This window comes from Melitaea cinxia, chromosome 8 (assembly GCF_905220565.1).
Source record: "Melitaea cinxia chromosome 8, ilMelCinx1.1, whole genome shotgun sequence".
NCBI classification, from domain to species: domain Eukaryota; kingdom Metazoa; phylum Arthropoda; class Insecta; order Lepidoptera; family Nymphalidae; genus Melitaea; species Melitaea cinxia.
The window spans coordinates 9,093,841-9,120,356 of NC_059401.1; the positions used below are offsets into that span (position 1 = coordinate 9,093,841).

At 30.3% G+C, this 26,516-nt stretch overlaps 1 protein-coding gene across 1 annotated transcript in view; it reads left to right on the plus strand.

The window, feature by feature from the left end:
* LOC123655867 overlaps window positions 1-26,027 on the plus strand; it is a 94,486-nt gene extending 68,459 nt beyond the window's left edge. Inside the window, exons 3-7 of the mRNA XM_045591614.1 lie at window positions 9,622-9,757; window positions 20,984-21,117; window positions 21,618-21,822; window positions 23,768-23,968; window positions 25,888-26,027. Coding sequence (XP_045447570.1) covers window positions 9,622-9,757; window positions 20,984-21,117; window positions 21,618-21,822; window positions 23,768-23,968; window positions 25,888-26,027 — 816 coding nt within the window. The remainder of the gene's footprint in view (window positions 1-9,621; window positions 9,758-20,983; window positions 21,118-21,617; window positions 21,823-23,767; window positions 23,969-25,887) is intronic.
* Window positions 26,028-26,516: the final 489 nt, after the last annotated feature.

Consider the following 26,516-nt stretch of genomic DNA (forward strand, 5'->3'; position numbering starts at 1 on the left):
TTTTCGGAATGTAAAAAACACTTCTTTGCTATACAAATATTGTGTTAATATATCTAGCATTATTCCAAAGCGTTATTTATTAAAACAGTATACTATTAAAATCAGAATATACTAGTCAAAGATTACGGATTTTAATCAGTTGCTAGCCTTATTGTTTACTCGTACATGCTTCTACTAAGTCTTCCTCGAACAGTAAATAAATAAACGTTTTAGATAATTTAATTAAAAATGTGTACCAATAACAATAATAATATAGAAACTACACAAGATATTAAAAAAGAAAATCTTGTCTGTCTTTTTTTAATGTGCGTGCATCACGCGAAAATAGCAACACGCATTTTAATGGACTTAAATAAAGTTATAGGTAGTGTTTATAAGCCACAAATACATTTAAAAAACTTTACATTCTGAAGGATTGACCAGTCTCAAACAGTTGAGAGGTAGAAATTATTATTTAAGATTTTCTCCCCTTGGTCTTAGAAAAGGCATGCCTGACTGAACACATCACATAAAATATAACTGAAATGGCCCTTCTGCTATACCTCTATATGTTCTTATAATCAAATTTTATCTGGCTAAATACAATATATATATAACTAGGTCGGCAAAGAGGCGTACAGTTCACCTGATGGTAAGCGAGTACTAACTTAGCTTATAGATGTCTGCAACACCAAAAGCATCGCAAACGCGTTGCCGACCCTATCCTCAATTCCCCCAGGAGCGCTGGTCACCTTAATCACTAACTTATCAAATTTTAATATCTAAGATTTTTATTTTTGTGTTACCCACATTAGGAATTCTAAACATTTTAAATATCATATCAAAAATTGACCGCTCCAGCGGGGTTCGAACCCGCGTCTCCGACTTACCGTGTCGGCGCTCTAGCCAATTAAGCTATGGAACGATGCACCCGCTCGAGCGAAACTTTCGATATGATAATTTTTAATAATTTTCGGTTTAAGCGAACAGTGGCGCCGTCTATAGTGAGCTCTTTACAGAAACCCGTAACTATTCAAAGTTTCATATTACAATGAAAATCTTTGACAGGAGACGACACCGTGCTATTTTTAATATCTAAGATTTTTATTTTTGTGTTACCCACATTAGGAATTCTAAACATTTTAAATATCATATCAAAAATTGACCGCTCCAGCGGGGTTCGAACCCGCGTCTCCGACTTACCGTGTCGGCGCTCTAGCCAATTAAGCTATGGAACGATGCACCCGCTCGAGCGAAACTTTCGATATGATAATTTTTAATTTTCGGTTTAAGCGAACCGTGGCGCCGTCTATAGTGAGCTCTTTACAGAAACCCGTAACTATTCAAAGTTTCATATTACAATGAAAATCATTGACAGGAGACGACACCGTGCTATTTTTAATATCTAAGATTTTTATTTTTGTGTTACCCACATTAGGAATTCTAAACATTTTAAATATCATATCAAAAATTGACCGCTCCAGCGGGGTTCGAACCCGCGTCTCCGACTTACCGTGTCGGCGCTCTAGCCAATTAAGCTATGGAACGATGCACCCGCTCGAGCGAAACTTTCGATATGATAATTTTTAATTTTCGGTTTTAGCGAACCGTGGCGCCGTCTATAGTGAGCTCTTTACAGAAACCCGTAACTATTCAAAGTTTCATATTGCTTAACGTAATCAGTAATCGACTGTATTTTTCCTATATGTATACCTTCTTCTTTCTTCTTGTAAGCTCTTTTCAACCTCAAGGGTGTAGGCCTACTCCATATCATGTTATTTATTTTGGTCTTTTGGCGCTTCGATCCATTTTATACCAGCAGATCTCTTTATATCATCGCACCAACGCATATTCAGTCTTCTTTAGGACGTATTTTTTCCCACGGTCTACGTTCTGTCAACGCCTTGCAATATGAATCTCTCTTTCGGCGACGTGCCCAGCCCATTGCCATTTCACCTTCGCTACAAATTTGACGACATCTGTGATCTTGCTGTGCTCACTGAGCCAGTCGTTTCTTTTGCAGTCTTTAAGCGCAACACTTGCCATCTTTCTCTATACTAGCTAACGAAGTTTGTTTGGGATTTCTTTTATTAAAACCCCGGTCTTCACTCCGTAAGTGAGAACTGGCAGGATTCACTGGTCGTGTATGCGAGCTTTTTGTTCTGAAGTAAAATGAATTTTGAAGACGTAGTCAATTTTGGAGTAAGCTGTCCACTCACCTTCATTGCTCGATTTGTCCGGCCTGCCTAGCCAAATTAAGATCGTAATATAATAGGTAACAATTAATGCGTTTGCACAAATTAATTATTGAAAAAGTCTAGGCCAAGCTACTAGCAGGATAAAACACCGTGCCAAGCCAGAGCTAAGACTGCCTTAGCCGTGTTTGCACCGATCGTTTTATACACGTCAGAATGACTCGAGTAATAGAATGAGTGAGGGTAGGTGACTATCGAACGATGTGCTGGTGGTGTATTGGTGCATCTGTTGTTTATAAATTAATTGCTAATTGCGCACGACAGCACTAGTGCCGACGTATTTAATATATTAAATTATTTTTATCCTGGAATTTCCGCGAAATCGAGATTTACACGAGAATTACAACTACTTCTTTTAGGTTCGAATTAAAAAAATATTTTTATGTTGGATAGTCCATTTACTGAGGAAGGCTATAGGCTATTTTATTCTTCAAATTAACGCGGGCGTAACTGTGGGGCACAGCTAGTGTTATATAATATCGCTAATTATGCTAAGACAGAACAACACGCTAGCTAAATATCGCATGACCTATAAATACATGACACGCTTAAAAATCCTTACTTATTATTCAGATCTTAGTTGAATATACAGTAACCCCTCGAAATATTTGTGTCCCTTGTTCATTTTAACATAATCATAAGTGAAACTACGAAAACGAACATCTCACGTGACACGTTGCCATACAACTTATTCTATTTATAAAGTTTGTGATCATCACAAATAACCAGAACTACCGAATAATTTTCTGAAATAAGTAATGTGATTTATATATTGTTTTCACTATAAAACGTAGTATAACTAAATAAACTTTAAATAAACGTCTCATACTTAATGATCCATTAGGAATTTCTCCTGTCTCTAGAGTCCATAAATACAGGCAAATACATAATTCACAAGCACAAACGCCCAGACCACGAGAAATATCTATTTGGCCAATACAAATGTTTCAAGGATCAAACACACTATGACCGCTGTGCCGACGCGTCGTCAAACGTCTCATTTAAGTAATATTGCAGATATCTGGTCCAAAGCAATTGTTCAGTTAAATATCTGGCCTGCTCTCTTATTGAACAAAGCTATTAAAGAACATGCCTAATTTTGCTGCTGGAACATTACGGCATTTGTAACGATCGAAGACAATTAAATATGTATGTTTTTCGCCTTTACCTTGGTTATTTCGTTTCTTTTTGTTTCAAAATGAGTCTACAGCTCGAGGTTAATGATCATTGCAAAATAATTTTCAGTTAAAAGTATCGTGTTTAAAATGGCGTGTATACTATAATAATACTTTCAAACCTAATGAAGAGAGCTTCATTCCGGTGGTCTGTACACACATCACAAAAACAATAAACATACAAGATTAAAACTAAGAATGACATAGATATTGTTGAAGAAGTGCAGACACATCACGAACATAATACAAATTTATAAAATTTTAGTAATGACAACACTATGTAGCATATGACTGTTATTCAATAATTCTTTCAATTAATTTCAATTTTATAAATTTCGAATCAAACGTATTTTTACGAACGTAAAGATGATAAGATATACCCTTTCTTATTCAAAAGCTTGAGAAGTTTTAGCTGTCACTATATAATTAAAAAAAACTTGGAAATAACCCAAAGGAATAACCTGATTGGATTTTGATATCCACTAGGAACCCAAAGGAATAACCTGATTGGATTTTTATATCCACAAGAATGTCTAATATATGTATAACCAATATGATATCCAAGTTGCATCTCAAGTTCTATTCGTGTCAGTGTCCAAGACTACTTATGTCTTGAATTTTTCTAGTAGTAAGTAATAGAAAACCGTTGTTGGCACATTCTACTCAATAATTTTTAAAGCTTTAACCTACCTAATGAACTATACATTTTTTATGAAAAAAATCCCTTAGTAAACATTTATATGGTAATTTCTATTAAATTAATAGTTAATTTTTATCGAAAAAAATGTATTTACAAATCAATATTTGATCCAAAATGAACGTATTAGCTGAACGCCTTCTAGCTGTAGATACAGTTAAGCGCTTTTTTACAACTACTCGAACACAACTCGGCTAATCAACGTTTAGGCGTTTGATTGATTACTGTTTTTCAGTGAAAGAGTTAATTGTCAATTGAACGGCTAAATCAATTAATTGACTATGAAATCATAGGCTTTTGCGATTCAATTTTTATTAAATTATTAATATTTTTAAGGAAGTAAAACACTACGTGGTAAATAGTAAACAAAATCACACTGTATAAAATTATAAACGTGCACAAAGAAATTAACACCTTAACGTTCCTTTCTATGTAATTTTTAACCAGTATGTTAATTATTAATTAGCATAAATAATCATAGTAAATGTTGTTAATTAAAACTTCAATTAAATGTTATTTGATATGGTACAAACATCACTTGTAAATTTTGTAAAAAAAGAACTAAAGTTAATAAATGGTTTAGTGCACTTAGTTCCATCATTAAGCGACCAACCGCCGTGAGTGTGTAAGTTGTGAGCTGGGTAATTTACCCTGTCCCGGGTCGAGCATGTAATGTATTACAGCTGCAATAGACAACCAACTACAGCGAAAAAATAACCGGTTAGGTGTGAGACGTACTCTGACACGAAGGGTTCCGTACCAACGAATTGTTTATATATTTTATTGGTCTTCAAAACATCATTAACATATTTAAAAATTTGGAACAAGGGCAAAAAATAATATTCTTGTTCTACAAGCTAGTATGGCATAAATCGGCATTTATTATGTATATTTATAATAGAAATAAGCGCTTGATTCCATCGTTATTATTCATAAATTTTTACAAAAAAAAAATAAAGAGAAATAAACTCATTCAATAAAAATATTATTCATCTCTTATACTCGTAGTTATATCGACCTCATAATTCAATCAATTATTAAAATACAATTACGTTTGTTGCGTGAAGAGGATTTTTAATTTTAAACTTTATTAAATTTTAGTTTCTATTATTTACTATATATTGTGCAATTACTTTAATATGTATGTATATTCTGCAATACCTAACAGTCTGGATATCACAGAGAAAGTTCCTAGTAGCCATCATTGAAATGGTGTTGATAAAAATAATCCACACAAATAAATAAAATTGTCTAAAAGTGTCTGTTTGTAATATTAAAATAAACGCTTTTTACTAAATGCAAATGGATGTATACATACATATTCATGTATTCAGCGTATATTTACTTGTCCTATTTTTTTTTTGTTCATTAATCAACATAAATATTATCAAAATAAACTTAAATAAATTAGACAATAACGTCTTTCACCCAAGAATAGTTAATTCATCAAATAAAAAAAATAATTTAAGTTATCAGAGAACATAATTATGACAAATATAAAAAATCAAATTAAGAAACATCGCCTTGATACATAGCACAAGCTCCTCCATCCTAAGCCCTGTTATGTTTTTTGCGAAGCTTCCGTTTTTATATTTACTGAAGACAACTAACTTTTATAACTAAATGTATGACTATAAAAAATCGGCCAAATGCGAGTCGGACTCGCGCACGAACGGTTCCGTATAATTGACTAGACAAAAGTAGGTACATTGATTTTAATATCGGGCAAAAAGTTCACTTATGAGCCCCCTAAGTATTTTTTTTTATTTTAATTTAATTATTTATTATTAAAGTAAAAATACGACTGAGTATTTTGTGAATATTTCAAGTGTCTACCTGTTGCTATTATTGATATCGAGCAAAAAAGGGCAAAAAAATTTTTTGGCGTTTTTGTATGGGACTTAATAGTTATTTTATTTTGCACCCCCCTTTAATAGTTATTTTATTTTGTTTTTAGTATTTGTTGTTATAGCGGCAACAGAAATACATAATTTGTAAAAATTTTAACTGTCTAGCAATCTAGATTTTTTTTTAATATTTGAATTGATTGAATGAAAGGTAAATTGCGGTTTACGGTTTGACGCATTAAAAAAACTACTTACTAGATCTCGTTCAAATCAATTTCTGGTGGAATTTTGCATGATAATATATATCATATATATTTTTAATATGTACGATTTTTTATTTTTGTGTTACCCACACATTAGGAATTCTAAACATTTTTGAATATCATATCAAAAATTGACCGCTCCAGCGGGGTTCGAACCCGCATCTCCGACTGACCGTGTCGGCGCTCTAGCCAATTAAGCTATGGAACGATGTACCCGCTAGAGCGAAATTTTTGATATGATGATTTTTATTTTCGGTTTAAGCGAACCGTGGCGCCGTCTATAGTGAGTTCTTTACAGAGACCCGTAACTATTCAAAGTTTCATATTACAATGAAAATCTTTGACAGGAGATGACACCATGCTTTTTTTAATATGTACGATTTTTTATTTTTTATATTACTACTTACCAAGTTTCAATAGTATAGTTCTTATAGTTTCGGAAAAAAGTGGCTATCTCTAATAAGACCCGCCACTTATTTGGAAGTAGTAAAAGGGAACTTATTAGGCAATTACTAATTTCCTCAAAAAAAAAAAAAAAAAAAAAAAAAAACAAATAAAAACGAGACAAAAAGCAATAATATTGGTAACTTACCCTATTGATCCACGTTTTGACAGTATTTTGTACATTAACATTTGACAGTTATTTGTACTATTTGAGAATTATTAGATATCAATCGGTTTTTATTACTAAACGACGTAAAATTGTATCGGCATATTTTATAAAAAAATAGGGCAACGTGGACCGCCCCTGAGGCTATGCACATAGTCACTGTCAAAATGGCTACCACGAAATTAATAAATGGTGGTGTACTTTTTTAATTGGTTACTAGGGAGAGAACACGCGATGTTTTGGTTTAAGTGTAGGAAATTTAATAAAGTGCACTTTATTGGGAACAGGCCCCTTATAGGCAGAACAACCATTTTATACTCAGTTAATGGAGTACTCTACAATTTTAAGAATTATAGTTACGTTTTAAGATATCATTTCAAAATTAATTATAGAAATGTACAATGAAAAATGTTTATTACCTTTATTACAAAAGTAACATGTCTAATCACGTGAATATTTAATAAATGTGTTATCGCAATGTCATCGTACAGGAAACACAGTACTTACCGACTTTCATATTAATAATTTCATTCCGCCACCTCTAAAATTGTCATTACAGGGACGTCAGCCATAAACAAAGGCCCTTAATGAAAGAGCTGCCGCGTTTTCTTCGTCCACCTTCCACAAACATTATTTTATGAGATAATAAACCGTATTATATGAGTGATGATGCTTTTACAAACATTTCATAATTATTATTGATATGTTTATATCCACGTACTAACATAACACAGATTAAATTAATATAAGTTATTTGTAGAAGTAAAGAAAATTAAACATATTAATGTCTCTTATTTGTAAAAATAAAAAATAAAAACAATAAAATGACAGTACCTAGAATTTTTAGGTTTTCGGTGTAATTTTTATCTAAAATTTGATAACAAAGGTGACATTTGGCCTTTTAAATTCGAACCTTGAAAAACGGTTATACATTATTCGCTTTAATTATGAAAGACTAGAAAAGCTTGTGTGCCTGATTGCTCTAATCTAATAAGCATCTCCATGTTTAATTCTTAGCCATCGTTTTATTTAAGAATTCTATTATTAAAGATATAAATAAAAATGAATGTTGCTAAGTGCGTAACTCGAAAATGGCTCTACCAATTCAGCTAATTTATTTTTTGTATGTTCCTGAATTCCCACGGAAATTAAAAAAATAAATAAAAAAAGTTTTTACTATTAACTTTTAACCGAAAGAAATCTGTCCGGGCAGCTAGTAAAGAAATATAATTAAAGACTATGAAATAGCCTGCGTCCGATCTGAATGGTACTGTAATTAACACAAATGAAACCACGCAGCTTATTTAGAAATTACATTAAAAAAAATCTTTAAAATTTAGATATTTCATTATCTATCCAGCTTTAACAAAAAAGAGATACGCAATGAAAAAAATAAATGTAATAAACCAAACATACTTCTTATACCTTTATTTCTTCTGCTTACCTAACCTCTAAAAAATATATTTTAATCTTACTAAATTTAAAGGTAATAAAAGTAAAGAAAATTGTTTTAACAATGTTAACCGACTAAAATGATAAACAGCTCGTGTTAATACTCATAAATTTAGATTATAATTTTTCAAAGACTCATATCATAATTGTGTAAGATATAAATTAATCAATTCAGAATCGAAGATATTATATTAGCAACAAAAACTGAAATATATAACTTACTAGCTGCCCTGTTGAACTTCGTACCGCCTTATTTTTTTGTGAATTAGCAAGTGCAATACCTAACATATATCACACCAATAGCGATGACATGCTAATGTACGACCGTAGTTATAAGCATAATCTTGTATGTGTATATATATAGGTACTAATAATTTACCAAATCATGTTCGAGATTCGGATAGTATGAATATTTTTAAATCAAAATTAAAAGAACACGTATATACAATGTAATTGTAAATATTTCTTTTAAACTTTGAACTTTATATTTTTATGAGAAATAAATTCTTTAAACCTAATATAATAATAATTTATATCGAAATAAAATATGTATAGCTTATTTTTTAACTTGGATCAAACTGATACGGTGTGCAAATTGTTTAAAATCAGTTAAGTAGTTTAGGAGTCCATCGCGGACAAACAACGTGACGCGTAATTTATATATATTAAGATTATTTGGAACTTTTTCTACTTGTGTTAGTAAAGAAAGACAAAACTTATGATAATTATTTGAATGATTACAATAACAACATTATATAATTCGTATTTTAAAGTATTGTATACTTCAAAATACGAATTACAATACATAACAAAATATGTATATACTTTGTGTCTATTTCAATTCACCAATTGGCATTTTTTACAATTTGTTGCATGTTTCAACTCATTTATCTAGAAGGCGTAACAGGTCAACCCCTTTCAGGTCAGACTAAAGGAATGAATCCAAGCTGTACAACAAATTGTGATTGCTAATTGGAACTTTTATAATACTTGTTCAATTTTAAATTGAAAAATATAACCGAATCGTTAATGGAAATTCTAGAATAAAATTTAATTAAATAATGTGTGTTCGAATTTTTATTTTAAATTTCATTCGAATATTTATCATTTAACTTCGACACTTAAATGTCTGCGTAAATTCATACCAATATCCAAAATCTAGTTTTAATTTGTTATGTTACAGTTTAATACAATCTAATCTAATCCAAATAATATGAAGCTTTTAAACTTGAATTCATAAAAATATTTCTTCAATGCATTTGTCACTCAATATGAAAAGCGTTCCGGAACTCTCTGACACTAAGTATAGTAATATTTAATTTATCTCACGATATTGTTCGCAGATTGAGCTAGCAACTGAAAACTCCATTATCCTTCAAAATTTGGACGTCGCAGCTAGCGGCAGCTACTCTTGCGAAGTGTCGCTTGACACACCTATCTACACAAAGGCATCTAGCGAGAAACAACTAACTGTTTTCCGTACGTATTTTGTAAGCTGGGATAAATTGTTATATTCAAATTAAACTTTAGTAAAGTTTTTTTTTTAAATAATAAGAAGCTATATTTATAATTAAATATAACTCAACAGATACCATATTTAAATGTAATTTACAAGCTTTTTAATACGTAATTTAAATAAATAAGAAACGTCACGTTTGTATTTCTAAATTCCACGAAGAGGTGGGTGGGACGGGACCTTCATATGTATTATAACAGATAACCAGTCCCAAGACAACATTATTTCTCACCTAGATGTCACGTAGACTTCTCTCATTAATAGAATTATCAACAAATGAGGAAATTCTTTTAAAAAAGTTGTCATAGACAAAAACTCCTAAGGGTAAATTTATCGAAACTACGAGAACACTTAAACGAATCAAGAAAATGCTCTATCAAACAGAAGCAAGAGACCACCCTTCTTTTATATAATTTAACATGTCTATAAGATAAACAATTTGTGTTATACGAGTATGTAGAGTTTTCTTAACAAATATGATAGAATTACAAAATTCTAGTAATTGACGAATTTGCTATTTATCATTATTTGGACTGAAAATAGTTAACTCAATTTTTAAGTAGAATTTATTTAGAAGCAGTAAATATTTGTCTTACTAGATAATGTCTCACGAAAACTTTAAATTTTACTATACATTAATAAAAATCACGTCGATTTTTTCAATCATAAATCAGTATTTTTCTCAATCGTTATACCGGTCAAAAGCAGTAATTCCTATTTTGGCAGCCTCCCAATATCCGTTACAAGCCAACTACATCTATCACATTTTCACCAAATAGTTTTTAACTTTTGCAGAAGAATTTCGTAAAATAATTCTATAAACGGTATCAAAAATTACAATTAAAGTATGAAATTTTAATTATCGTAGTGGGAAATACTTTTGTTACTTGTAATTACTATTTGAAGCGCCGAATGGGGATAAAGTTTATCCTGCACATAAGAGACGAATAAACTTTAGTAGGGGAAAAAATTGACTATTAGGACCTGTTTCACTTCAAATAATAAAGAACAACTTTTAGATTCACAGATGCGATTCGAAATATCTCATAAATATAGTGGTTCTCGATGGTGAGAAAGATGATGTAAAATAATTTATACTTTCATTGTTTATCTAAAAAAAACGTAGGCCAAAACTTAAATTTAGTCCCTTGTAAATTAAAATATAATAAGCAAATCTTCGTCTAATAGATATCAAACCGAAACATATCTTCAAAAACGTACATTTCGAATTATGTTCCTGTTTTCATTCGTTTTGATTTCGATTTTACAACTCCGCTCTGGATAAATACGGAAACATCTTTCATACACACCTATTTGGCACGTGTAGACATTTAGAGTAAGACGAAATAGACTTTTTGATTGATAAATGAATGGTAGTATAACCTACTCATGATAGTGAATTATATAGAACACAAAATATTACTTATACACAAGCACAAGAATGAAAGCAGTGACTGTGACAGAAAAATCTATTTTACGTTCAGCGTATTCATTTGGAAATATAATTTATTCATTGACCACGATAATTTATGTATCTTTGAAAAGAAATACAATTAAACTTCTTTAATCTATTATGTAAAATATTTATTTTTGTTTTATTGTTATAATTTCTGTTGTTAATCCTAATAAATAAATAAACAGCACTAAGTAAGTAAGAGTATTTCATTCATTTCAATTAAAATACTGAATAAAATAAACTTAATATGTGGATCACTACAAAGTTAAAGTAATTTTATGAGAATGGATCACTCCAATGTTTAAAAGTTTAATATTTTACTGAGACGCTCAGTTTAGCTGACGAAAAAAAAATGAATACATTGGTTTTTTTTAACCTAAAGCTTTGCAAGAGCTGCGAAAATAACTCATTTTGTTTAGAGACTACGGCTTCGTAAGTATTCATGTAGAAGAGAATTATGAATATTGAATATATTCTTTATTAAGTATATTCTACGAGTACTAGTGAAAACTGTGAGAACGATCAATAAAATATGCCAACGAGAGGAAAGCCGCGCTTAAGTTCAGAGAGTGTGACATAAAACAATAAAATATTTACGTACGTATGAAAATGAACCTCTTTTAATATGAAAAGAAAAATATCAACATTTGTATTCGTTAGAAAGAATTGTAGTTGATAGAGACGTAACATACTTTAGCATATATAATTTTAGTACTATAGAATGAATACGTAATTTGATCAATCAACTGACCCTGAGTAATATCACCGTAGAAAAAAACATGCATTTTCCAAAATTTCCACTTTTCTTCCATTTGGCTAGTTTAATAACAGCAATATAATTTATACATCTACAAATGATTGAAACATCGTTCACTTCTTTTTTAAGTACCTAGGTATGACGTATGTATGTTGAAGAATATTATAATTGTATACATATAAAACAAAAGTAAAGTAATAACTAGATAGACGGACGTCAATTTCGCTTTTTTGCTTTGTTCTATAATGATTTGTGGAATCTTTATTTAAAACTAACTGTGCCCGCAACTTCATCCGCGTGGTATTTAACAAAAAAGTTATTGTTTAGTCCGTAGAGTTATAAAAATAAATAAATTTGTAAAATAAAATTAGCCTAAGTTACTCCTTACTATATCAGCTATCTGCCAGTGAAAATCCTGTTACAATCGGTACAGCCGTTTCAGATATTAGCCAGAACAAACAGACAGAGAGAGAGACAAAAATTGTAAAAAATGTTATTTTGGTATATGTACCGTGTATACATCCAAAAGTATTTAGTAAAAAGTGGTTATTTTAATATTACAAACAGACACTCCAATTTTATTTATTTATTTAGATGTAGATTAATACTATATAGATTTCTCATGAATATTATTAATCGAGAAAGTAAAAAAACATAATGTTCCATAACCTCAGTTACAAAAAAGTACAGTAAAAACGGTCTACGATCTAACGCCTACTCGGGTCGAAACCATTCGAGTTATTTTCTTAGAGGAAGAAATGTTGCAACGGTTTATTTCCTTTTCCGAACTCATTTTTCACCTCTGGAGACCCACGATAACCACACATTTTTATTGAAACCAAACAAATGTTTACAAAAATGGTCCTCGCCGAAATAGATTTATGCAGTATCTCCAACACGTCCTTTTTTGAATCATGTATTTATTAACTTAATACAAAATATTGTCAGCTAAAGTGACAGCGGGATACAACTGAAATACGTACAAATTATTATATTATGTATTTATAAAAAAAAAGATGTAAGTTTATTCAAATTAACAAATATATACACTTATATTTGATTTAGCAAGTCGAAATAAAGTTATACCTGATTGATTTGAAAGTATTTCTAATGACTTATACCCTCACCCCAAGTGGGAAAAGCTATCCATCCATCCCATATAAAAAGAGGCCTATCACCAGTAGAGTGACATATAAGTGCAAGCTTTTTTCAGTTAAAAATATCGTTCTCTTAATTATTATACGTATTTTAGTTTCTTCTTCGCACTCTACAAATATAACTTTCATTTGTTTCTATGGTCTTATAGTGGCTTATATAGTAATACGTGTTATGTAAATATAATGTTATGTTACGTGTTATATAATATATGCGTGCACAATCATTAGAGTCATTTAAGAGCCGTTTGAAAGTTCACTACTTAAAGTCGCTGTAATATCGTTACTGATTAAGCTATATTTCTCTTGCACTCTGTCGTTTTTATTCATAATATCTATTAGTTGTTTTTTATATATATATGTATGTATATATATATATGTATGTTTATGTATGTATATGTAGTTTCATACCTGTAATTATGTCTATTTAAGTGTATGTGTAGTTATATAATTATATGTGTTTACATATATTATTTTAAAGTACACCTCTATGTCGCTTTATTCTTATTCATGTTTTTTTTTTCTAAAGGTTGTCTGGAAGAGATCGCTCTTTAGCGATAAGACCGCCTTTTGTACATTTCTTTTTTTTGTTATTATTATTATTATTTATTGTTTCTTTTTTTTATGTTACATGTATTGTTTCTGGTTGTACAATAAAGTATATTTGTATTGTAAATATTTTAATGGCTAACCAAACTGGTCACAAAGATACATGGATTGTTGAACTTTCTTAGTAGCAGTCTCGTAGTTACGTTTTTAATACAACCCTCTAAATTTATCTATCATTTCATATAAAGCTATGAATTCAACCTTACACCTAAGATAAATTAAATAAAATGTCGTAAAATAAAAAAATATAATGGAAATAGGATTTAGGTTCGTGATTAATAAAATTACTCGTCTAAAGATAAAGAAGTAATGAATGGTTTTTAACAAAACGGTTACTCATCCACGGAGCTTTAGAAGTCAATTGTTTTCTTTCAACCTCTAATCAAATGATTAATAACTGATGATGCCGCATAGTGTAGAGGGTGCTATAATAAAGGAAATTCTGGAAGTTAATTATCTGATCCCGTGAGAACATTAGAGGTGAGAACTGAGAACTCATGCTCCTAAACTTTTTTAAGAATACTAAAACAATTGTTTCAAACAAAAAAATCATTGTCTCAAAATAAAATAAAAAATTATTACACTCAATAAACTTTTACCAAGCCTGGTTTTTTTAGATGTTTTTAGGATTCGATTTTAATGAATGAATAAAGGTCATTATAATTATGTGCAAATTTTGTGAATAGATGAGGTGGTTTGGTAACATCTCAATATAAGACAGTATAGATGGAAAATTAATGTGTTGAAACTTCAAATAAAATTTGGCTTTAACGAGGCTTTTTTAAATAGATTCTATTCTTTCGACGTGCACTTAGCACGCAAAACGATACTTGCTAGTACTCATAATATGTATATTGAATGAACTTCATTCCCCACCAAACTATTTCACAGTTGAACGTAAGAAGTTAACACGATGGAATAAGATTTTTATATAAAACATGGAAGAAATTTTGCTATTATTAGGAGACTAAATGGTGACCATCCTAGTGTTTTATTTAAAACATTTATTTGTATACTAAATTGTAAAATATTAACTCCTCTATTTATCAGTTAAATGCATAAAATAATATATATATAAAGAATGGTACATTCGTTAAAATGTCAACTGTTTTTAATTCACTGTTTCTCGTTGATCCTGCGACTATTTATAATTTGTGAGATGTCTTTGAGATATAAACTAATATTATTTATTCACATTAATATTTGCAGTATTTGAGGCAAAGAAGAGAGAGAGAGAGAGAGAGAGAGATCTTTTCATTACGTAAAAACTGTTCATTTGCCTCTTGTCTAGTGAAAACAGTTTGGGAAATCGTTATCGGGTTTAATTTGTAGATATGAATACCAGTGAAGTGATCAGTCGAGTGTCTTGAACAGGGATATGTTAGGTGAATTTAATGAATGAATACGAAATGCTCTATGTGTATACCTCCATCCCTCAGTATACTATGATACCCTATCCCTCCTATGATTCTGTTATTATAATTACACAAAACAAACTTCGAATAAATTCTCAATAAGAGCCAATTGTTTTGTTGTATTTTTTTTACTATCAAAAAAAAACCGTAATCACTATGTTGTAGTAATACTTTAACCATACACGTTCTATTTTTCTCCATTCCTCGTTTTATTTCTAAGAATAAAAAGGAAAATAAATGGTTACTCCTAGAAGGCCCTTGCTTGTTGACAGAAGAACTAAGTTACAAAATAAACTACATGTGGATTCTACCCTTACTCCGGACATTGGACACTCGCGATCAAATAAACCTTCCGCCATATATCCTTCGCGATAGCTTACCTAGCCTTTACAGACATAAGACTTTGACAAATGTTATATTTAGAGCTGCAACAATAAATTTACTGGAAAGAAATTTAACACTATTGAGGAAAATATGTAGAGGTCTGTTACTTCTGGAAAAGCTTTTAGAATCGAAATTTTTATTCGAAATTTTTTCGATATTTTAGATAGTAATTACTGTAGTACATGAAATAAATCAACCTCTTCCGAGTTTATTATTATAGCATAATTTTTAGTATTTTTTAGAATGTTTGAACTTTGAATAGCGGTTGCTGTATATTGAGTAGGTTGGATTGAGAAATATTTTTATATGGAGTTATGGGTATATAATAACCAGCAATCTACAAGTATATCGAAATGTAGACATAAATATATAAAGAGCACATATTTATCTTATATCGGTTGATAATATCATCTAAACATGTTGTTAGAAGGTATTTAGAGGAATTTTTAAATTACTACTATTTATTAGAAACTAGTCGTCTAGAAAAAAATAGAATTTCGAGACTGTTCTAGAGTATATGATACATGATAATATGAGACATGTATGTATCTATGTATCTACTAGAGTATTCTTAGTTCCTTTCTGTTTCATACGTACTATAATTTTCTATATTGGTAAAGATGACGACGGTTTCTGTAGTTCATAATAATTTGTTAAAATATCGGCAATCATAAATGATTTTTTAGTATGAATTTTTTTACATTAAAAACTTTTTGTTAAGTTTTGTATATTTTTTAAACTAAAATATAAAATGAAACTAGTAGTTCGAAAATGTCTTATAACAATTACGATAGTGAAATAACGTTAAGTGATAGTTATATTGTATAATTAGGCAGACATAAATCTCGTAACAAAATATAAATATTTACATACGTAATTCTGAAATAAAAATATTTCGTAACGAAATGACAAAAACGAGATTTCATTTCAAGAAATTAGGAGAAAATATTTTAATAAATAAAAAAATTGTGTTTTAAATCTATATATAACAGCAAAGATACTTATAGCGTTAACATTGTTGTTCTTAAATCAAGTTGTCTGATTGGCTTGTTTTAGTTTAATTAGCTGCTTTTGACGAACATATTAATTTGTAGCTAAAACGGTCTAACACTATATTTATCGACATGATATTAATTGTAATCTAAAATTGTAATCTTAAATCTCTAATTGTAATCTAATTATAATCTAAAAGTAACCAAGTAACGTAAATTTTATTAAAATTTATTCGAGTATATCAATCGATTATTTCGAGTTTATTTGCGGTTACTGTTTTCGATTAATGTTAGCGTAGCGTTTATATTCATATTGACTGTAAACATCCTCAATTAAGAGGTTAATACCACACAAATTTTTTAAATGTTTCATTTCTAAGATTGACGTGGACTCGTATGCCTACTAGTGATGTGCCGGATCGTCAAAAATGTATATACGCAGATACGGATCCTGATACGGATATTCAGTGTCAAGATCCGCGGATACGGATACGGATTTAAAATTTAATTAAGACCTAACAACTACTTTTCAATTTATATCTAATAATACGTATTTACTGTACTATTTTTTCGTCGATTTGCGTTTGTATAATATAGCATAACTTTTCACTGGATTCACCAATTTTAATAATTATTGTTTTAATCGAAAGCAGGTGCTTGTTTTGTAGTTTCATTTAAATTTGATCGAGTTATAATGAGTAATCTTTGATGACGCGTATTTATGTAACGGTGCGTCCGCGACGTTGTCGTAACTTATTTTTTCGTTAAAGTTATTAGAAACTACTTCGGTTTGAACTATCGTATAACGTACTGCGCTATATTATCCATTAGGCGGCAGTGGCAGTTTATTGTTTATAAATAATTTTTATGATTCTTGTTTTAATCGAAAGCTGATGCTTGTCTTATCCCTTATGTCGGTCCCGTTTAAATTTAATCGAGATCCGATAACTACTTTTGTAATTAAAGTCGTTTTTTTTTCGTTTGCTAGAAACACAATCATTTAGCAAAGAAGTCCAGGAAACGTCGGGCATCTAAAAAGCTTAATAAGCTGCGATTAAATTCGAAAAAGTTGTTTCAATAAGAAAGTTATTTGTTTTTCATTTTATTACCTATATTTATAAAAACAATGTCATAACTTGCTCTGTGTAATAGTGATTATATATATTGATTATAAGATAGTTGATTTAGTGTACTATTTAATCACATAATCTAAAATATTATGCAGCATTTTATCCTATCAACTGAATTTGAAAATTAATAAAAGATCCGTAAAAGATCCGCTAGAAATGTGACGGATACGGATACAGATACGGATATCCGGAACATCACTAATGCCTGCTAACTTTTATAACTCTAAATACTTATTTAAAGATAAATTATTTGGAGAATTATTAAAAAACATCCTTTTTAAAATCTTATAGAAAATTCAAAAAAACAATCTCAAGCAATACTTATTTTACACATAACTTTTTTTATTCAAATGGTGATCGATATAAGAAAAAAAAATTTAATTAACAAAAAAATATCTGTACATTAAAAAAATCGTCGTAATATGGGCAGAACAGGAGGGTGAAAAGTATATGCTTTGCGGAAATTCTTTAATGGATGTCAAAACCTCGCTGACAATTTTATAGCTTTAAGTGATGATGAAACGTTTTGATGTTACTGTTACAGCACCGTTAGTTATCTATTTATTTATTTATTTTTTTTTTTTTTTTTTGTAATAGTAGTTGATATTTATTTTCATTTTATTATTACTAAAACAGTAAAATTCACGTTTCAGTCCGACTCAAGTTACTCATAAATATTAATTATTATAATTAAGTATTTAAATGATAATTCAAATATTAGTGATCGCTTATCAAAGCTGTATGATTTATTTCCTTATATATATACTAGCTGTGCCCGCGGCTTCGCCCGCGTTGAAATCAGTTTGTCACAAAGTTTTCCCGGCAAACTTCCAGTGAAACTCTCATCAAAGTCGGCTTAGCGATTCCGTAAACCTTCCTCTTGAAGCCCTCTCTCCATTGGTGAAACCACATAAAATCCGTTCAGTAGATTTGGGAATCGATCGCATACGCTTTTGGGGACTTTGTTTTATAATACACTAACTGTTGCCCGCGACTACATCCGCGTGGTTATGAATATATGCATTACTATTAAGATGCTTAACGCAATTTTTATTTTATTTCAGTCACTTGAAATGCTTATCACTCTGAGTAACTTTTTCAAAGGCACAATTAAGTATAATTTAATAGTTATTTTTATAAAACCTCTCTATACACCACATTTTTAGTTTTATTTTCAGGCTCCAGTATAAATAGCCTATCAGGCGAACTTATAGCTGCTGTATATGTTTTATACAAACTATCAACCCCCGTTTTACCCCCTTAGGGGTCGAGTTTCGTAAAATCCATTCTTAGCGGTAGTTTACGCCCTATAAGGAGCCAATCTGCTAAATTTCAAATTGTAGGTGTTACAGTTTCGGAGATTCGTGATCAGTGAGTCAACCTACGATCCCCCGTTTTAACCTCAAAAAGGAGTTGATTTCTAAAGATACATTATTTAGACACCTTTTCACTATCTATAGAGCTTACATTTTAAATTTCAAGTCTCTTACTTCAAAAACATAGGACTTTCATACAAACTTCCAACCCCCGTTTTACCCTCTTAGGGGTCGAGTTTCATAAAATCCGTTCTTAGCGGATGCCTACGTCTTATAAGGAGTCTATTTGCCAAGTTTCAAGTTTGTAGGTATTATAGTTTCGGAGATTTCGTGATGAGTGTGTGACCTTTCGCTTTTATATATATAAATATAGAAGATATAGATATATAAATTTAGTTCCTTATTTGAAAAATCTAAAATTAATATTACCCGTTTCTGTTTTTTTTTCACGTAACGAATTACTAATGTATACATATAATAAAATGGTAGGAAAGTCAAAACTGTACATTGAATATTTTTTTAAAGAATACTTGGGGTGTGATCTACAATCGATACCAAAGCCATAAATATAGTTTTTAGAATTTTTTTCTGTTTGTCTGTATGTATGTCCGGGATAAACTTAAAAAGTACTGCATGGATTTACTTCAAATTTGGCACGAATATTATTAATAAGTCGGGTCAACATATAGGCTACATATTACCATGCTATCATCTACGGGGAACGAGCAGTGAACCTTTATTTCCTCAACGCATTCTGTAACAACCTGTAATCTAACGACGCATATTTGAATGTTGTTGTTATTATGTTAATAACCATGCTATATAAGCTAGTTTCACACTATAAAAATTACGCAATATAAGTAACTAAGCCGATAAACACAATTATATGAATATAAGTAGACAAGACAATTAAAGCAGCGCCATCTATGAGATTTTTCTGTAGATATGAAATGTAAAGAAGAAACGGGTAAATGACTGTTATATAAAAAGGGATAATGTATATGTGTTCTTTAAAAAAATATCAAAATAAATACTACCAATAACATACGTCTTCCACATTTCCCACCAAATCGTATCTAGGTTTACTGCAACATCTCAATGAAGCATAAACTGATGCTAACTTTAGGGAACAGTAAAACCGTATCCAATCCTTTTTTTATTAACCCTGTCCTTTCCGTAACTTTCAGCTTCGCAATAATAATGGTGGTTTCGTTAACACAATAATTTTTATTTTCTTTTTTATATTTTAAATGTATTTTTAGAATATTTTATCTTGAATAAAACAATGTCTTTTAGCAATAATACCAGCTGACCTGGTGAACTTCGTACCACCATAATTTTTGTTAATATGTCAATTTTTTAAATTTTATGTATAAGTCCTAACAATGAGAAACACAAGAAAAAATTAAAATTATCTAATTTAATGAAGTCGTTCAGAAGTTATGTTATGTACCCGTATATACATTTCAGCGATTGATTTATATATGAAATATAAAACCTTTGTTGATATAAGTCTGTCACAATGATTCAAGTGTGATTTGTATATTAGTGAGACCAATTTCATTTATAATAAAACAAACGACCTCTGTCCGTCCATATTTTTTTACACGATAAGTAATCACCAACATATCATATACCTACTAAAACTTTCTCCGAAACACGCTGCATCTTATGGTAAAAGTATTATAAATAATAAATAATAAAAAAAATATTTCATCAATAACCAACACATTACGATAATAACACAAAGGTGTCTCCTTCTTTTGAGTGCAATAAGCTCCCGTGCCAGAAGGAGTCACTCTTCCTTAACACACTCATACTTAATACAAAGTTATAAGACGAAACAAACTAAGCTTTACGGAGAATACAAATAAATAAAAGAAAAAAGAAAATGTTAGTAATAAGAATTAGAAAATACGAATTTGGTTCTATCAAATATTGTTTATAAAGTAAACTAATTCTGCATTTCTTCACAGATCCTCAAAAACATCATCCTCGTATCGACTTCCCGACTCGGTACCTGAGCTTCGGTGAAACATTAAAAGCTAACTGCACAACCGCGCCTGCGCTGCCGGCCCCGCATATAACATGGTTTATTAATGGGAAAAAGGTTATCTCATATCCCTTTTCAATACCGTGTAAATGGATTAACATTATAACAGTTCATAAGCCTTATTTGTTATACTCATGTATCTCGTCCCTAATTTAACAAAAGGTTACGTGACAGCATTATGCAAACAGAAACTTTATTCAGTATCCGTAAAAGCTTTACTAATGTGATTAACAGTCATTTAAAATGTATATAGATACTAATATTTATTACAAAATAAAAGTATATTTATATATTTTTTATTTGTTTGAAAAACACAAACGGACGTCGTCTGTTTCCTACGTCGTTGTATATATATATATATAGGTAAATGATTTACAAATATAAATATTACGACTTGTAATGCAAACGGCATATTATAGTAAAATGCCTAAATAAAATAATAATTTTAAAGTAAAAGTAATAATTAATACGTTAATGGTTTAATAAAAAGACAATAAAATAAATTGGAATACACACACTGGCACCATCATCAACAAATCAGTTACTTTTAATTACAGATGGATGAAATAGTTGCGCATTCACACAAGTTCCAACCCATGAGTGAACGAAATGGAAGGAGAGGTCTTCAAAGACCGTATGAACAAGAATCTGATCTCAGCACTCCGCCTCCAATTCTTGGTCTAACTCACATATCTCATGTCGCCACCAGACCTCCGGGTTGCCATCTCAATGAACATCAGGTAAATATATCACACTTGATACGTACCTGTACAGCCGTATTTTAATGTTCTCGAAAAAAGTAGAGAGTTGTAATATTTATATGTATGTCATATATCTTTAAGCTAATTTGCCTTTACTTTACCTTTGGAAAGTTTAATAAGTGTCCATTAAAAAGGACACTGTAAATTAGTTTGTCCATCGGCACAAATATTTTTATAATATTTATTTCATAATGTAATTAAATAACAATTATATACAAAGTGTGTTCGTACTCAGAAGCTTAATTTAAAAAAGTAAGTAAATATCTAACGTAAAGAAACGATCGCTCCAGATATATCTTTCCTAGTTGATAATAGTAGTTTATCTTATCAATCCAACTTTTCAATCAAGTTACACATGAAAATAATTTTACGTGATACATGTGAAGAAATTTTTTTTAAAAAACGTGTTCTTTTGCGCTTTTAAAGAATATAAATAGCTATAAATATTTTTATGTCTTGTTTAAGTAAGAAAAAAATTTAATAAAAACAAATTGCTTGCACATAGGAACATATTATGATTATATAACTTACCGTCTATATTTAATAACTTGATATGGATGATACATACCGATATTACAAAATGTTTTATAGATTTTGATAAAAGGAGAATAAAATAAATTTTAATTAGAAAGAAAAATAAATGTTCTATGGACACGTCTAAAAATAATTCTCACACCGCGGTACAATAAAGTGGCCTACTGTACAGAAAGTTCTCGGGGGTTAATCTAAAATTTGGGGCTATCCGTGCATAAGAAGCATTTGCGGAAATCACCAGCATTACTTATGTAAAATCGGTAAGAAGGAAACAGCACAAAACAGCTACATATGTACTTAAAACTCATCCTTGAAAATTCGATTAAATTAGTCGGATAACGATTTCTTAAACATTTCACTGATTAATAAAAACAAGGGAAGCCCAATTATCTTATTATTGTCAGTCGGCTCGGGGATGCAGTTTCGAGTCTCGCTGGAACGGTGGATTTTTGATATGATACTTAAAATGCATTCTTTGTAAGTGAAATATTATTGATTTTTTTAATTGCGCCTGCTTCTAACTTTTATCTAGGCTTATGTATTGTACTTCTATAGTATTATTTATTAGCAATATAAGTCAGTTTAGTTTTTTGCTGTAATCGATATTTTAATAATTATTCAATAAAACTTACTCATACAAATAGTATAGTAAAGTTAAATTTAATACTTAGTTGAGGTGATAAGCATAAGCGTTTCTCTGATGAAGTTCACAATATCTCTAATTTGAAATAACCTTGAATCCCTCGCTTAGGGCCAAAGTACACATATCCTGTCCCCAATTACACTAAACCGCAAGTTGGTATGCAAAATACCAGTTAATTAAAAACATTTAATTAATTTAATAATTAGGTTTTGTTTATAGTAGGTATAATATACTAATACTGATGTTTAAAACCAGTGTTTTAGCCTTAGAAAATGGTAAGAAGTGAAAAAAAATTATAGTAGGATAAAAGCCATTGTAAAAGGAAGAGAATACAATGAAAATGAAAGGGGAAATAAATTACAGGTGATCTGAGGTCGGGAAGTGGTAGGTAGCAGCCAATAGGGTAAAAAACGATACTATAATTTTTTTACTAAACAAATTATCGACACTGATCTATTCAATAGTAACACACAAATGAATTTTTCTACATACGTATGAATGAATATTGCAATTTATACTTTTATTTTATAATATCACCTGTCTTGAACTTCACATAAAGTGTGCACTCGAATTTGATAGCTTTTGTGTTTGATTACACTCAAGGAAGTATTCGAGCATTGCCTTGTATTTCCTATTGTTTATCACAAAAATGTGTGACAACGTTCGCCGACAAAAATAGAATTATGTCACTTGGTTATCATAACAACTATATGAGAATTTTGATGCGTAAATAGATAATGTTTTTTTTTTCAGACAGATTCGGTTTTAGATAACGATGAAACGAACATGGTGTTGGGTGTTAGCCGCCATAGAAGTCGAAGACCGAACCGAGGACGAGACTTATACTTCACTGTTTCAGAACTTCAATTAGTTGCAACAGGGAGACTAGAAGTAACTTGCGTCAGTACCATACCTGAGTTTAGAAGCATTGAGGACAAGTTTGCTGATGTAAGAAACGACACAGTTATAGGTAAGAGTTTATTTTTTTTATTACTTACATAATACTTTATTATAAAACTTAAAAAAAAACTTAATCAAAATCGGTACACCCAGTAAAATGTTATGCGGATTTTCGAGAGTTTCCCTCAATTTCTCTGGGGTCCCATCATCAGATCCTGGTTTCCTTATCATGGTACCAAACTAGGGATATCTACTTTCCAACAAGAAAAGAATTATCAAAATCGGTTCATAAACGACGGAGTTATCCCCGAATATACATAATATATATACGGTCGCATTGAGTAACCTCCTCCTTTTTTTGAAGTCGGTTAAAAAGTGTGTCATAAGATCTTTGCGGTGCTGTCTCAACTAAACACAATATTTTAAAATACGTACATTTCTAAAGTTATCCTCAAGGGAGTAAAATGTTGGTAAATATTCTATCCAGCTTAAAGTGCTTAAAGACTAGTGTGTAAGTATGAAATGTAAAAAAATCTGATTCTTAATATTCTTTTCAAAGCAAAACGTACAAGTATATTTACTTCAAGGCATCCGCGGTCATGAAGCTTAAAACGTTGCCGAACTATCGAGACTTTTAAAATGACAATCACGGTAAATCCGGTAATGTCGTGTATGATATATGTTTTTATATGATATATGATATATGTTTTTACTAACAAGTCTTTAGTGGCCATTTAAATATAAAAAAAATCATGAGGACTCATTATCTATTATCTGTCTTCAATATGAGAATATTATTTACCTTTGTCGTTCAAATAAAATTTCTAGAAACGATGACCTTTTTTAGGATTTTTTCATGGTAAGCCTAAGGGCATGCAGGCGCTAAATTAATTCTTATTAATCCTGAAAGCACTATTGTTTGTTTGATATAGAAAATTGTATTTTTATATTTTTTCTTTCACAATAATATTTTAATATGTCCAAATAACTTTATTTTTTAGTTTCTACTGCAGTTAACATCCAAAGCAAAGTTTTAGTTTCGGCTTCAAACTCCGTTTGCTCGAACAGTAGGTAGTTTATTGACAGTCGTATTTCAGAATATACAAACCGAGTAAGCTACTAGATTATTAGAGTATGCAAAAGAAACTAGTGGACGATTTGCAAGAAAAAGATTATATAAATATAAAGCAGAGAAATTTCATCAAATGTTAATTGTTTAATGACATGTTCGGTTTAAACAGAATATATCATAAACAGATCGAACAGTAATACAACGTAGATGGACGAAAAAAAAATTAAGTAAAGACCCGTTATTAGAGATAATTAAAAAAGTATTGTTAGATCTCAATCTTATTAAAATGGGACTATGTAACAAGCGCCAGCTTTTGATTATAAAAAAAAATCATCGAAATCGGTACACTCAGTAAAAAGTTATAAGGTGTAATACAACGACGCTCGACAAAAAATGCTTTATTAGACATAACTTAAAAAGTACTCGACAGATCTCGTTAAAAATTTAAATGGAACCACATTACAATTACATAAATTAAAAATAATCATCGAAATCAGTCCACCCGTCAGTCAGTAAAAGGTTCTGAGGTAACAGACCTAAAAAAAATACATTCGATTTTAGAACCTCCTCCTTTTTTGAAGTTGGTTAAAAGGTAATAATAGCGTGATAGCGTACTGAATGAAGGATATAGATCGAAGTTTAAGCCGCTTCACTGCGCGCTGCTGCAGTGCGGATTAAGGAAGTGCAGGACTCAGAATTTTCTCCGAAGTAAACAGGTGTCACAATGGTTCACCGCTGTTTAAAAATCTTCTTAGTTTTTAATACTGTTTAGTGATAGAATACATATCATCAAGCCATAGATAGACATAACAATTTTTATAACTGAGTTGTAACATAATTTGATATAAGACAATAAAAAATCGTAACTACATAGTAGACGGGTAAATATAAAAAATTATAGTGAATTTTTGTTTCAGTTGATGTTATAAGGCCCTCGACATACACGCAACCATCCACAAACAACACATTGACTGGAGCGAGTACATCAGAAGCTGCTATAACGTCGTTATCATTATTTTTGTATATTACTATTACTATCTTAAAGATTATTTGTTAGGAAATCATAATATGTTGACTAAACGGGGCTGTGATAAAAAAATCTTTACACGCACTCTAAGCACAGTGTTAAGATTGTTCACTAGACGTTGTTACTGTGACACATGAGATTTAATGACCAAGATAAATGATAACAATGGAGTGTGAATGATAATGAGGTTTTTATCTATTCCTATTTAAATTTTCGTAGAGTGTACTATTAAAAGACTTTAAAAATCACTGCCCAATAGCGTATAACACTGTTGCATAGAATATTTTACACGACTCTCGTTTAATTTTAACGTTAATTTAAAAAAAAAAAAACTTATTCAGTTTTGGTCGATAAACTTGTTTTTGCTGTTCAATAAAAATAAACACAGAAACAAAATCTTTAATTAGTTTTATTTTACAATTAAAAAAAAAAGAAAATTTTGCATAAAGGGACATCTTTTTAGTTATAACTAATCATGATATTAATTATAGAACAACCTAAAACTTTCTATTGACAAAA